Source organism: Bombus flavifrons, chromosome 7, assembly GCF_040668555.2.
Source record: "Bombus flavifrons isolate JBK064 chromosome 7, iyBomFlav1_principal, whole genome shotgun sequence".
NCBI classification, from domain to species: Eukaryota; Metazoa; Arthropoda; class Insecta; order Hymenoptera; family Apidae; genus Bombus; species Bombus flavifrons.
In genome coordinates this window covers 16,507,284-16,520,573 of record NC_138448.1, presented here as the reverse complement: position 1 = coordinate 16,520,573, position 13,290 = coordinate 16,507,284, and the positions used below count along the sequence as shown (strand labels likewise).

Sequence of the window (13,290 nt, the reverse complement as noted above, 5' to 3'; positions counted from 1 at the left end):
ATACAACATGCACATACACTGCGCATATGCCCAATATAAATAATTTTCGAACACGAAAGTCGAGTGAACCGACTTAGATTTGACGTAAGTAATAAAAACCCCGAGCCGAATACATATTTTGATTATTCTAGCGATGATAACAAATCTGTGATTAATCAACCTTATCATAACGTACGGTGGCGTCACATATGCGTGTGTAGAATACGCGTCTCAGTCTCTATAGACTAAAGATATCTATGTCTCTGTCTGTCGACGGTCTTTGTCATGCTTGTATCGCGGGGTCGGCCGAAACCACGACTACTGCCTCCACGTGCTGCGAAAAGCACTTACTCGCCCTAAATTGTAGGTCGCCGCCGTTGTTGCAGTAGTGGGGGTAACCAGAGTGGAGGGGCAGGGTCGAGCACGGCACTTCGGTCATGATCGATGATTTCCGTCGCCGTTCGGTATGGCCAGGCGGTAAACATTACACAGTACGATTGGCCGTGTCCTGAGGGTCCTTTGGTTTCGTTTTCGAGTTTGAGTTTTTCGTCGGCATTCAGTTGGTGAGAAGTGACAAACAAACGTGATATTCGTTAAAGAGAACATCCGTAATTCGTTTCTGTTCTGATCTCTCGCGTTATTTCGTTTATTCGTTGTTGTCCAAAGGATGATGAGCTGGAACGTGGGATTTCTTGGCCGTGGAAGGGTTTAACGAAAACCTCACAGGTGGGAGATTTTGACATTTCTGCGTCATATATTCCACGAGAAACAATAAATTTATAATAGAGACTTTTGATACTGTGGATTTTTAAAGACTATTGAAAACGATAGTTAAACGTAGTTTTGCTTACATTCTTTTCAATTAGCTAAATTAACATACGTACTGGAATTTTATTATATAAAAAATTGTAAAATCAATGACAATTTAAAAGAAATGATAATTTGAATCTTTAATCGATATTTTTACGGACAGCCAATGTTAAGATGTAATACAAAATTAGGTATTTTTTTTTTTTAATTTTCGAAAAACATTATTATTAAGAAAGTGGTGGAAAGAGCGAGAAATTGCTGACTCTGAAATCGATAGTTTTCTCCTTGGCCGCGAACTTCGGTCGCGCTAGTGGCGTTATTTTTCGTGATCAATCGCATTTTCCGTATCCTGGAAGTGTTGCGAAATTGATAAAAAGGATAGGAGATTGAGGTGGGGGGAGGGGATATCTTTGTGATAAAAAGAAAGAAAAATCGCGATAGATTCGCTTAGGAGAGGCGATATGTAGCTGCGGTTCGTGATGTAACTCAACGTCCTTACTGCGCGGCGAGTTGCACGAGGTCGGTGATCGCTATAAAAAAATGCGGCGAATACACGTGGAGGCAGTGGTAGGCGGTTTCTACCGCGGCGCGGTATTGCACCACCGCCGACCGCGACGACTGCCTCACTGAGAGCCGCGCGTGCAGGTTTAACCCAGCCTTAACCTATTCTGAACCAACGACCTCGTACGAATGTGCGAACAATGTCGGGTTTCTTCAATAAGCTTTCCTATTAAATTAGAAATTTAGATGTCAAGCGTTTCCATTACGTCTTGCTATTTAAATAGTCTTCAAGGAATATACTAAATTAATTTTACTCGAAAGATTAATATGTATGTATATTTATTAAGATCAATTGAGCTACTGCTGTTTTACTACGTATCTCTGATGGCATTAATTACAATTTAAAATGGTCTTGTTACACGATTTCATAAAAAATTTATCGAAATTTGTTTGAGATAAGATTATTATTATTATTATGTCTTAAGAAATTGATTGAGAAATACTTAATTAATAAATGGTAAATAAATCTTTGGTTGTAAAAATACTAATAAATGTCAATCTAAATATTCTTAATTTTATTGATATAGTTCGTAACAGATTAAAATGATAATTTTTATTTCAGGCTATTGTGTAATGGAAATTTCTTTACTTTCATATATATAAATTTTTGCAGAACGAAATTGATAATGTGTATTCTAATTAGGAAACTCTCTATTTCATATTTGTTAACAATTATTACTGAAAAGATAAAAACAATCTTACAAATTACTTTTTATACAATAATACAAAATGAAACAAAAAATATAGCTTCTTAAAGCATAAAGTCAACAGTAATGGTGTATTATATAGTAAATAAATTAGTGGGAAAATATCTTTGGTAAGTGGTTAAGATGATTATTGTCTTTTTCTAAATAAACGGAATGAAAAGGTAGTGAGTGTGACAGGTTCGGTGCGTCGATAATACGTTCGGGTCCATCATAGGCCCGGTAAAATCGGGGACGGGCTAAAATTGCAGGATGCGTGCGCGTATGTGATGCGTGAGCGTGCGTGTACCCACGGGGCGGCGCGTCGCACGATTCGTGGGCGTTTTTTTAGGATTTGAAAAGAGTCAAATGGTGGGGAACGGAGCCGTATTACCCCAGTGTTTCGAAGCAGCGCGTAATCAAAGCATTTAGACACAGTTGCGTTCACACGTAGGACGACGCAACGTCCTACTGTTTCCTTCTTATCTATTATATGTCGATCTACCTCACAAGAATAGTCTTCCACTGTACAAATAAATGCTTTATTGTTATTGTTATTATTCTACAGGTAAATCGACTTGATGACGTTTCGTATTTATATTTATATTTTTTTAAATAGAGTTTGATGATCAAAATTGACTAAAACTTTTGTATTATAACTTCTGTACTATAAAAATATCGCATTTTCTTTTTCTTTTTTTCTTCCTTTTAAATAAATTTTGATGATTATAATTGTTTATATATAAGATTTATTCTTTTTTTTGTATTATAAAATTTTTCTGGACAGATATATTTAAAAAGTACCTGTATATATTGTGTTGATTAATTGTAACTTTGAGCGATGCTTTTTAAAACATTTTTTATAGAAAATCGATTCGTTACCGTTTTTATAATTTACTTCGTAAAATTTGTAATTTGTAAAAAATATATGTGCACTGAATTATTGAACATTGTGAAATGCTTTTTTGTGAAATGTTATGTACATTGCTGCAGCTTTTGTTTTCATGACAAAGTCACGTAAATAAATTCCATTGTAATACTGAAAGCCAAATATAATACTTACACTTGTCTTTAAAATGATATCATTTTTCGATTTCATTACTTCAATTCAATTTATCCAGATATGAAAAGTGAAATAAATATTTACGAAGACTCGCTACAAATATGTTAATTTATTTAATAAATGCCTTTAATTTATTTATTAATAAGCATTTTCAAATAATAAATTTTTCACCTGAATTTTAAAACAGTTTTTTTCAACTGCGAACTACTTGTAGTGATTCCATATTCTATGATAAATTTAATAACTTTAAAAAATCCTATTCAATAAAAATTAGCCATCGTTTTCTTCTATTACTTTCAGATTGATACGTTCGTAGCGAAGAATGGTGAGTTACTATCAAGCGAAACAGATGACAAATTCGACGAGTATGTCGGTCAACAACGAGATATCAACCGTGGAGCCAGTAAATTCGGTGAAAAGTCTCGTATGTAGTCCGGATTTGAGCGTGTTCACACCAGCGTGCAGTGGCGAGACTCTATCGGCAAACGTCGAGGAGAAGACGTACCAGTGTTTGCTGTGTCAAAAGGTTTTTGATCAGAAGAGTTTGTATCAGAGCCACCTCCGTTCGCACGGTAAAGAAGGCGAAGATCCTTACCGATGCAATATTTGCGGGAAAACTTTTGCGGTACCTGCGCGATTGACTAGACATTATCGTACGCATACTGGTGAAAAACCGTACCAATGCGAATATTGTAGTAAATCGTTTTCCGTAAAAGAGAATTTAAGCGTGCATCGTCGTATACATACGAAAGAACGGCCTTATAAGTGTGATGTGTGCGCACGTGCATTTGAACATAGTGGTAAGCTGCATCGACATATGCGAATTCACACCGGAGAACGGCCACACAAGTGTACAGTCTGCTCGAAAACGTTCATTCAAAGCGGACAGTTGGTAATACACATGCGCACGCATACCGGGGAAAAACCATACGTTTGCAAGTCCTGTGGCAAGGGATTTACATGCTCTAAGCAACTGAAGGTACATACCCGCACGCACACCGGGGAGAAACCTTACACTTGCGACATCTGTGGTAAATCCTTCGGTTACAACCATGTCCTCAAATTGCATCAGGTTTGTTCACTTCTGATAATATACTATGCATAGATGAAGTTTTGTATATATAATATCTCCATAATTTATTCACTGATATTACTTTATATTAACACTTATATTTAGCTATAATTAATATAACTTATATTCTAACCATTTGTTGCTTTAAACAAAGATTATATAATAATATTATATTATTTTATAACATCAATATAAAGTAAAGTAAAAAAAAAGTAACATCAGTATAAAGTAAATATAAAGTAAACTCAGTTTCATAAGGATAAGTCCAAGATTTAATGTATTATAATTACATGTATAATTATATATACCTATACGTATATACATAATTTCTTAAACATTATCATCAGGTATATGTAAAATTTAATTAAGGCCTTTCAAATTTTACATATACCTGATAATAAAGTTTGAAATTTAATGGTTAAAATTGAATTAATGCCTTCCAAATTTTAATTCAAATTAATGTTATGTTATGAAATGTAAATTATAATGATTTTGTAATTGTTTTGTAATTTTAATGTTCCATTAGAGTCTTAAACTTATATAATAAACTATTATAAATGTATTAGGTTGCCCACTATGGTGAAAAAGTTTATAAGTGCACACTATGTCATGAGACGTTTGGTTCAAAGAAGACAATGGAGTTACACATTAAAACTCATTCAGACTCATCCGTCGCTGGTTCTCCTCGGGACTCACCAATTGAGCCAGAGATTGAGATCTCGCAGGCAAATAGTGTAGGCACTGCTAGTGACAAGGAGAACCGCAAGACTGAAGAGCCAATTGATGATGCTGCTGCTTATGATGACACTCCACGAGATTTTCCTTATTACATGTATTCCAGAGAGCAGTATTCACAACCGCTCCTGATGCCTAGTGAAGACAGAGCTTTTCAAACGACGTCTGTAGTCCCTGTTGAACAGTCTCATTTGTTTCTGTATCCTGAGGTTTCTCCAACATACACTGGTCTTGGAATTCAAAGCAACGAATTTGTCAGTGACTGCTCGTCTCTTCTCAATTTACCAGGGAACGACGCTCGTAGAAGAGTAGAGGCTGCACTAGAAGCAGTCGAAGAAGAAAGACAGAGGGAGTATGGCATCAGGATTGAAAGAGAACCGATTTTAACTCCTCCAAGTAGCAATCCCGTAAGTCCTGTTCCTTCGCCGGATCCTCTCGATTTGGCAATTCCAGTACGAGAAACGTTAATTCTCCCTCCAAGAAAACGGTGTAAAATGATTCTGGAGTCAATGGAAAGTGAGAGAAATGGTCTCATCGCCTCTCAAAGACAGAACTCTGTTATCCAATTTGCAAAAGCATCATAGTGCAAGATGTGGAAGAAATTGATGATGAACCAGTGATAATTTCATAGACGGTGAGACATAATCTAAGTTTTGTGAGGAGGTATAAAGAACTAGATACTAGAGGTGTGCGGTTATGACTATGTTCAGGAACGGAACGAGCCTCTTGATAAATGAAATCGGGCGGCTTCTTGGCACACTCGTTTTGCCCGAATATTTCGGGATAAGCATGAACTGGCAGTATTGCTTTGGATCGGTTCGACAGAAGATCGACTCAAAAGCCCGATAGATCCAGCTATGTATTAAGAGGAGATTGATAAACATGTTCTTTGTATGCTAATTTAAAACTATAAAGCAATTGGTTTCTTCATATAGAGTTTGTAGCAAACAGCGTGCTTTTAGTCGTTTATACTTGTTTTATTTTAACCTTATACTTTATTTTTTATGTAAAGTCATTCAAATATTTTGTAATTAACTTAAAATCATTGTTAAAGTAAAAAGAATCTTTCTTCCAAATTTTCCAAATATAATATTTATTCATTTAAGATTTATCATCACCGTTTTTTTCCATTTCCTTCTAATACGTAGTTGAATCTATCGGGCTCTCAAACCAATCCTGTCCGACTTTTGCCTAGCCGATCAAAAGCGATACTGCCCGTTTATGCTTATCCCGAAACATTTCGGAATCCGAGCAAAACGAGTGTAGTGAGTCCCGCTCGAAATTCTTTGTTTGTTGGTCCGTTTTAAAGTTCGGAACATGTTCGAGACGATCCGCACATCTCTACGAGATATACATTCAGAGTAGTGATGGGCTGAAAAAATTCAGATAACTAATGTTACAAATTACTGAAGAACTTGTTGAGCTTTTAATTGTCTTAACAAACTTTGAATTTTGGAGTATAACGATTAAAATATGACTAATAGAAATAATTTTAATGCACTGATAAAATATTTCAATACTGTTACAACAAATTCAAAGATTTTAAGACTTTTAAATCTTACATTATATTCAAATAAGATAGACATTTAAGAGAAAGATGAAAAAATGCCCATTGCTAACTGATTAAAGAACTTTGTGCTGCGGGAATGATAGAGTTATCTTGCAGTGGAATTTCACTGCGGTATTATACGATCTGAGTTAATTGTTTTTATACCGAGTATTTTCTGAATATTTTGGGGTTTTCTTCAAACATTCAAATACTTTTTCAAAACGAAGTACAAAGAATAAGAAATTGATGGAAATAATTTTTCTAATAGAGTCGTATTTAATCTTTGCGACTGACAAGAAACATTTAATTAGTAATCGAACTGACAATAACTTTTCTTACATTTTAAACTGTGAAAGTTTGAAGAAAGTCGAAAATTATGTCGGAAAATATACTTTACAAGCCTTAAATGAACCAATAGAAAAACGTCCAGTAATTTTACCACTTGAAAAAGTAATTCTGAAAACTTTGCAGTCTAATAAGAGTATGATACAGTGGCCTCATTACATTCGCAGATTCAACTGGTTCCGAGAACTGTTTACACGTGCCTCAGGGTAAACATCGTAACACACTTAGAGCTCGCCAGCAGATCATCTATTACTTATAAACTGCCAAAGGATATAAAGGAAATGCTAGCTCTTTTCGTACTATCGCAAGCTATTTGGAACATTTTTGACAAGAATAATATCAGAAAAGGATTCCTATTCAGAATTGCATTAGTTGAACATTATGAATCTAAAAATTGTATAACTTATAATGTTAAATGATTTTATTTTATTTTTAAAAACGCCGAAATTTTGCGTTATAAAAAATGACATCGTTCGTTCTACTTTCTTCAATATAATATGTGTAGCTGGCGTGCTCAGTGTAATTTTTCGTATTTCACGTTATATAATATATATAGATATGTGTGTGTGCGTGTGCATATATGTATGTACATCATTGAATTGTAACGAATTAGTGTAAAAGTAATGAAGATCGTGCAGGTCACCGTGGCAGAACTAGCATCATCATTATAGAGGGCTTAGAACGATCGTAATCGGGAGAATTTTTAGATTTTATTTTAACTTTTGTTGTACAAAAAAAAGTACAAAAATATTTGACACAAAGAATATAAATAATATGATTAACTTATTATAATATTTCTAAAAGTCAACCAATTCAAATTCTGAACAAATGGATTCAAATAAATTATTTAATCTTTTATATTGATAAATTATAATTTAAAATTTTATCCAGATTTTAAAAATTTGAGATGAATAATCGAACGTATCGACTATTTCCGAAGCCTACGCCACTGTTACCAAAAATGAATCGTTTTCTCCCTCCAAGTAATTTATTCCTTTTTTCTGGAGGTTAAATTAAAATGTTATGCGTGTTTGCTATATTATAAGGTTTTCTATATCCAACGTTTACGCGAAGATCAAAGATTTAAATTTCTTGCCAAAACTAACAAGACTGATACCAGTCTAAAGAAAAATTTTCTTTGCATAAACAAATTTCCAATTACGTATTAATACGATGCGATGAAAGTGATATTAAAATATGTTATTGCTCAATTTCGTCATCATTAGTCTCGTAATGTTTGTTTAAACAAACTATTTAAATCATCCTTATTAATGATTTATCATTGCATTGAAAGCGAACAGGAAATACATTGAAGGCACTGTACAAATTCAATTTACATACTTTCATAAATGATTACTTTTAATTCCAAAATGCGCTTCCAGATGGCGCTAGTTTGCTGTCACAAATTGGTAACAATATTTAATCCTGTAATAATTGGTATATTAATATCTTGCAGTTTATTCTTTTCTTTATTTCTTAACAAATGTATACAAATTATAAGTTGCTTTAAATTCCTTTGTAATCCATTTGCAGTTACTCGTCTGTTTTAAAAATTTATTGAAATTTGAATGTATTTATATTATCAGTATCTTTGGTGTATTAATTCTTCAATATTGATCATATTAAGGCCTCTGTCGATACAGTAGTTTCTGTACAGCGGCTGTCCGTGAAAAAGATAGATTCAATTTAGAACAAAACACTTTACTTGTGTTTCTATATATCTATTATGATAGAAGAAAGCATAACAAAAGGTTCAACTATCTGTTTCGTCAAACCATCAGGATCCGCAAATATGATTGTAGAAGCACACTAATTTCAAGTACAAAAGCATTGAGTCAAATTCAAGATTCAACAATCTTATAAAAGAAAAAAGAAAAAAAAGAATTAATATTATATATGTATATTTAATTCCCAATGAGTAGTATTGACTACCTTAAGAGGCTTAGTTTTAATGAAACAGATCTTACTGGAATATAACTGATCAAAGTTCTCACTGTGAGAGTGGAGCTGGTAAGGAAGAAAGTACCAAACTCATTATTGAAAACTTCATTATGCCAGAGTATCGAGAGGAGCTATGCTCACTGCCAGTACAAGTATGTCTGTGTATACAACACATACGAGTTTAATATTAAATATTAAATTGTATCGTCACAATTTACAATTTGAAGCCATCTGTATTTACATTTGGCATCGCTCCAGTATGGCATACAGAATGTTTTATAAATTGTGAAATAATTTAATGGTAGATTTCGCGAAATGCATCAAATAAGCGACAGCGTAATAATGTTAATAATATTAAATAAATTGAAGAAAAAAATAAATTACACACGAAGTTTGAATCTGTATTTATAGTCGAATTTGATATTATCATTTTTATTGTAACATTCTGAAGTTCACTTCAAAAATATTATAGTTCATAAAATTTTATTATGGTCTTATTTTAAAAAGCGTTTTATCATTATTAAAATTAAATGTACTTTGCGTTTAAATCTACCACTAATTATTGATCTGCGGTTTATAAAACAGCTTGAGTATACACTGAGCCATGTTTATATTAATAAGTAATGTAATATTTATATAGGAGCTCATGTATATTACACCTTTTCCTTTTCTTCTTCTTTCTTTTTTGTTTTTTTTTACAAGAATGATTCGACACGTGGCCTATTCCTATTTTTTAAGACGTTGAAACTTTTTGTTGTGTGCGAATTATATTCTCATTTATTATATAAATCACGCATGACATGAATTTTATGTGCAATTGTATATTTAAGTTCTCTGGGGCGATTCGATTAGCGCTTCCCTTTCTTCATTGTTTTATTAACTCTCAGTAAACATGTTTTTAACTAAGAAACTACTCGAGTGTATTGTTACAAATTTTAATGATTGTTATTATTGTAGATTTCGAAGCGCTTGAAATTAGCTTACCATAAAAATTCGTTTTTCATTAAGTCATCGAGCATAGGCCACGTGAGAGTATATGGAAAAAGAAAATGGATGCGAATTGTTAAGTATTACGATAATGATAAGAAATAGATTGAAATGTGCAGAGACAACTCTAGTGTAACATTATGATTATCTGTTATTACTTATTATTTTTAAGATATACAAATACATGCCAAATGGGATGTGTTTTATCCCATTATCTCGAGCGTGTGGAACTGATTACACATAAAGGAAAAGAAAGAAAAGAGTTTTGTAGAGATTCATTTATACAAGATACTTTCAATAAGAACAGAAGAGTACAGAGTTTGTATAAGAGTCCAAAAGGAATGAATGTATTTTTTCGTTTCTCGCGCCCTCATGATCGATCAATAAAGTAGAAAACGTATAATAATAAAATATCAGTGTTCATTACGAATTAACAAAGATAGAAACAATGACAGAGAGATCAGCGCGCGTGAAACTGAAAAATAAATATCCTTTCAAAAATTACTCGCTGCAATAATTTTAATTGCAATTAATTTTAAGTCGAGGCATCATCCTTCGTTATTTTTTGCATCGACAAGAATTTCCAGAGGTCAGAAATTTTCCGATAATTGATAGGCACTAATAATTGTATTTTCTTGTTTTACTTCGCCAAAGTGCGTACGAATAATTTCATAGTCAGCCTTCGACAGGAAATATATTTATTTATTTAATATATGTAGCTATATCTATATATTATTTATATATGTATTTTTTTTGCCGTATGTCGAAACAAACTTTCGTGTATTCACTGCATTAAAATATATTCTATCGTAAATGTTGTTTTTGGAATTTTACGTTTAATTTTAAGTAATAAGCTTACACAAAACATGGTCTTATCGTGTGTACACCTCGTGAATCTATTCGCCAATGTTTTGGTACTTTTATTACAAACACGATACATATATCTTTACCACGATTTGAATTTGACACGCCAGGCATTTGGAAAGTAACGTTTTACATTTCTCGTTATATTTCGCAGACAATAAAGTATAACTATATTAAAGTTAGAATTATGCAGTTTTTAATGAGACACGTGATGCTTTTGCTAATGTCTTTATAATTATCATGAATTAATAATTATCAATTAAAGTAATTGATCTTGGTTGCATTTCTAAAATTCTTGTTTTCAATAATCCAATAAAAAAGAAGGGATTAATATTTGATAATTCCACTTATACATATATTCGTATGTTTACTTTCTTTGTGCAACATTAAATTACAGAATAAACGCTAATTTAGCGTCAACTGCCTGCCATTAATTAGTATATACAAAAATATGTAGATATGCATTATACATACGTATGTACAATTTGTCTGGTTTATTGAACTCATAACGTTCGAATGCCAAAAAATATGAATGATATGAAAAGATGTTTCAGGTAAAAATTATATGATATCGAGGGAGACATAGTATGTCTTTTGTCTATTTGACCTTGCGTTGACATCGAAACGTCCTATGAAGATCGTAATAAAATTTTTAAATGGTAACCTACTTTTTTATAACATATTCTTGTAGAGACACTACACTACTAACTAGTGTCTTTCGCATTATACAAATTGCCGTAGTAAATACAGTATATACTGGGTGTCTCATTTTAATCGTTTGTCGTGATTATCTCTTAAACTGTTTGTTATTCCAAACTATTTTTATGCTTCAGCGCGTGATTTATTTTGTTTCAAAAGATATTCTAAGGCGAATTCATTAATCTGCAATATATGGATTTTTATGATTATCTGGCGGTACCTTATAAAATTTTGTAAGAGATAAAATTTATTTTAAAAAAACCACTATATCTACGATAATATGAATTACCATAAGAATTTTCCAAGAAATTAATTATATTATAAATATCAATAATAAATAATAACACAAAAAATTGAAAAATTAAATTGAGACACCCTATATATGAGATGTTCCATAAATTTTATTATATGTACAGATTTAGTAAATTTATTGGATAAGTATGCATTATATATTGATACGTTAGATATATCGAGTTGTATGATTTTTTTATTATACCTTTTATACATACATATACATACATATACATATACATATATACATACAACAAATTTTATAAATATTCGCCCTTTTAAAATATTTCTTGACAGGAAATATAGATGCTTTTAGCCTTGTGTATTTATTTAATGTTAAATTAAACAGGCATCGTTAATGTTAAATTAAATTAATTGATTAACAGCAAAAATATTAAATTAATAAATTAGTTGGCACTAAGTGTTACAAGCTTCTTAATGTATTAATATAATTAATCTATATGTTTTCGTTATTGAATTATACAAATACATTTCCAAAACTATTTTTGCTTTATTCATTAAGAGATTATTACGATGTAGTATATCTTGCATATAAAAATACATATAAAATTTATATTGTTTCACTGTGGAGGAATACGACCGGTGAACACTGCTCTCATCCCTCAAAGTGACATAGTTTAAATTTAACTCTATTTCCTTGGATCTTTCGAGCCACAAACTACTCAATTGTTTGAGGCTGCTGAAAACGATTCACGCTACTCGATTTTTTCGAGCTGTCCGGTTCTTTCAGCTATCTATTCAAATCGAATCGGTAACCGATTTAGTCTCGGCTCGATTTGACTTTCAAGCAGTTCGAATATTCGTGCACTACTTTAGAAACTAACTACTAAGTAATACTCCTTGTTCAACTTAGTCTGATCGATTCTAAGTTGTCTTGGTCAATCTTCACTCGATAATGAATTTTGCAGTGGATGCAATCTATCCCCAGATCTTGGATTAAAATTTTCAGAAATAATAGTTTTTGAAATCCCAAAGTATTCTATCGCTCGCACATACAATACGAACGACAATTTTGATTAATTGCAATTCGCATACGTACCACATTCCAGAGTATTCTAGAATTCTATCCAAGTATTCTATCACTTTCTAATTTTTCACTGAAATCTAAATAGCTCTTTAATCTGTGTATTACTCATAGATTCATTGCTATAAAGTCTCGCAATAAGAAGATGAAAAAGAAATACAGATAGGAAGTTATGTGAAGGAACAGAAGGGTGTTTGGAACATTTATTATATAGCTGCAGGAAAATCGATAGGGAAATTTGGAAAGAGATTAGATTAGAAAGTATATTATACAGCTTAGGAGATGTTAAGGGAATAAAATGAATAAGAGAAATAGGAAGTCTGAGAAAACAAGTAGATGACAGATAGATAAAACTCGAATCAGGAAGGACTACACGTTGGAATGTAACAAAGTGCAATATAATGCAATAGAGAAATCCCTGCAACAAGGATAAAAACCAAAGGAAATGAAACGATCCCTAAATACAGTGAAGTAAGAGTTAGCAGTAAAAATAGTATTAATTAGCAATAAGAATAACCGAACCAAAAAATCTAGAACGGATCGTAGGTTGGAGAAATGTGATATGAACGAGATAAGGAGTAATGTAGCCAAGCCTATTTCAAGGCCGATTAATAGGTCTACGTAACTCTCGGCTGGTGGACGCTTCTTGCATTGTATGCAAGGTCT

At 32.3% G+C, this 13,290-nt stretch overlaps 1 protein-coding gene across 2 annotated transcripts; it reads left to right on the top strand.

Annotated features, from left to right (window-relative positions):
• The first annotated feature begins 452 nt into the window (after positions 1-452).
• On the top strand, positions 453-7,655 carry Kr-h1 (kruppel homolog 1). Of its 2 annotated transcripts, XR_011173680.1 has the most exons (4): positions 453-705; positions 3,397-4,168; positions 4,735-5,537; positions 6,965-7,655. XR_011173680.1 is itself a non-coding variant. In XM_069117570.1 (3 exons), the coding sequence occupies exons 2-3, from the start codon at positions 3,419-3,421 to the stop codon at positions 5,485-5,487; spliced, it is 1,503 nt and encodes a 500-aa protein (XP_068973671.1). In that variant the 5' UTR covers positions 453-705; positions 3,397-3,418; the 3' UTR covers positions 5,488-7,655. The 2 variants fall into 2 exon arrangements, 1 of the variants encoding a protein (XP_068973671.1); XM_069117570.1 differs by having other exon boundaries at positions 4,735-7,655.
• The last annotated feature ends 5,635 nt before the right edge of the window (positions 7,656-13,290 follow it).

What these genes read in the sequence shown, in the direction of transcription:
- Kr-h1 (XM_069117570.1), top strand. Translation starts at nt 3,419, where the DNA reads ATGGTGAGTTACTATCAAGCGAAACAGATGACAAATTCGACGAGTATG. An exon ending in ATGTCCTCAAATTGCATCAG is followed by an intron (nt 4,169 to 4,734) that starts GTTTGTTCACTT and finishes TAAATGTATTAG; the next exon opens with GTTGCCCACTATGGTGAAAA.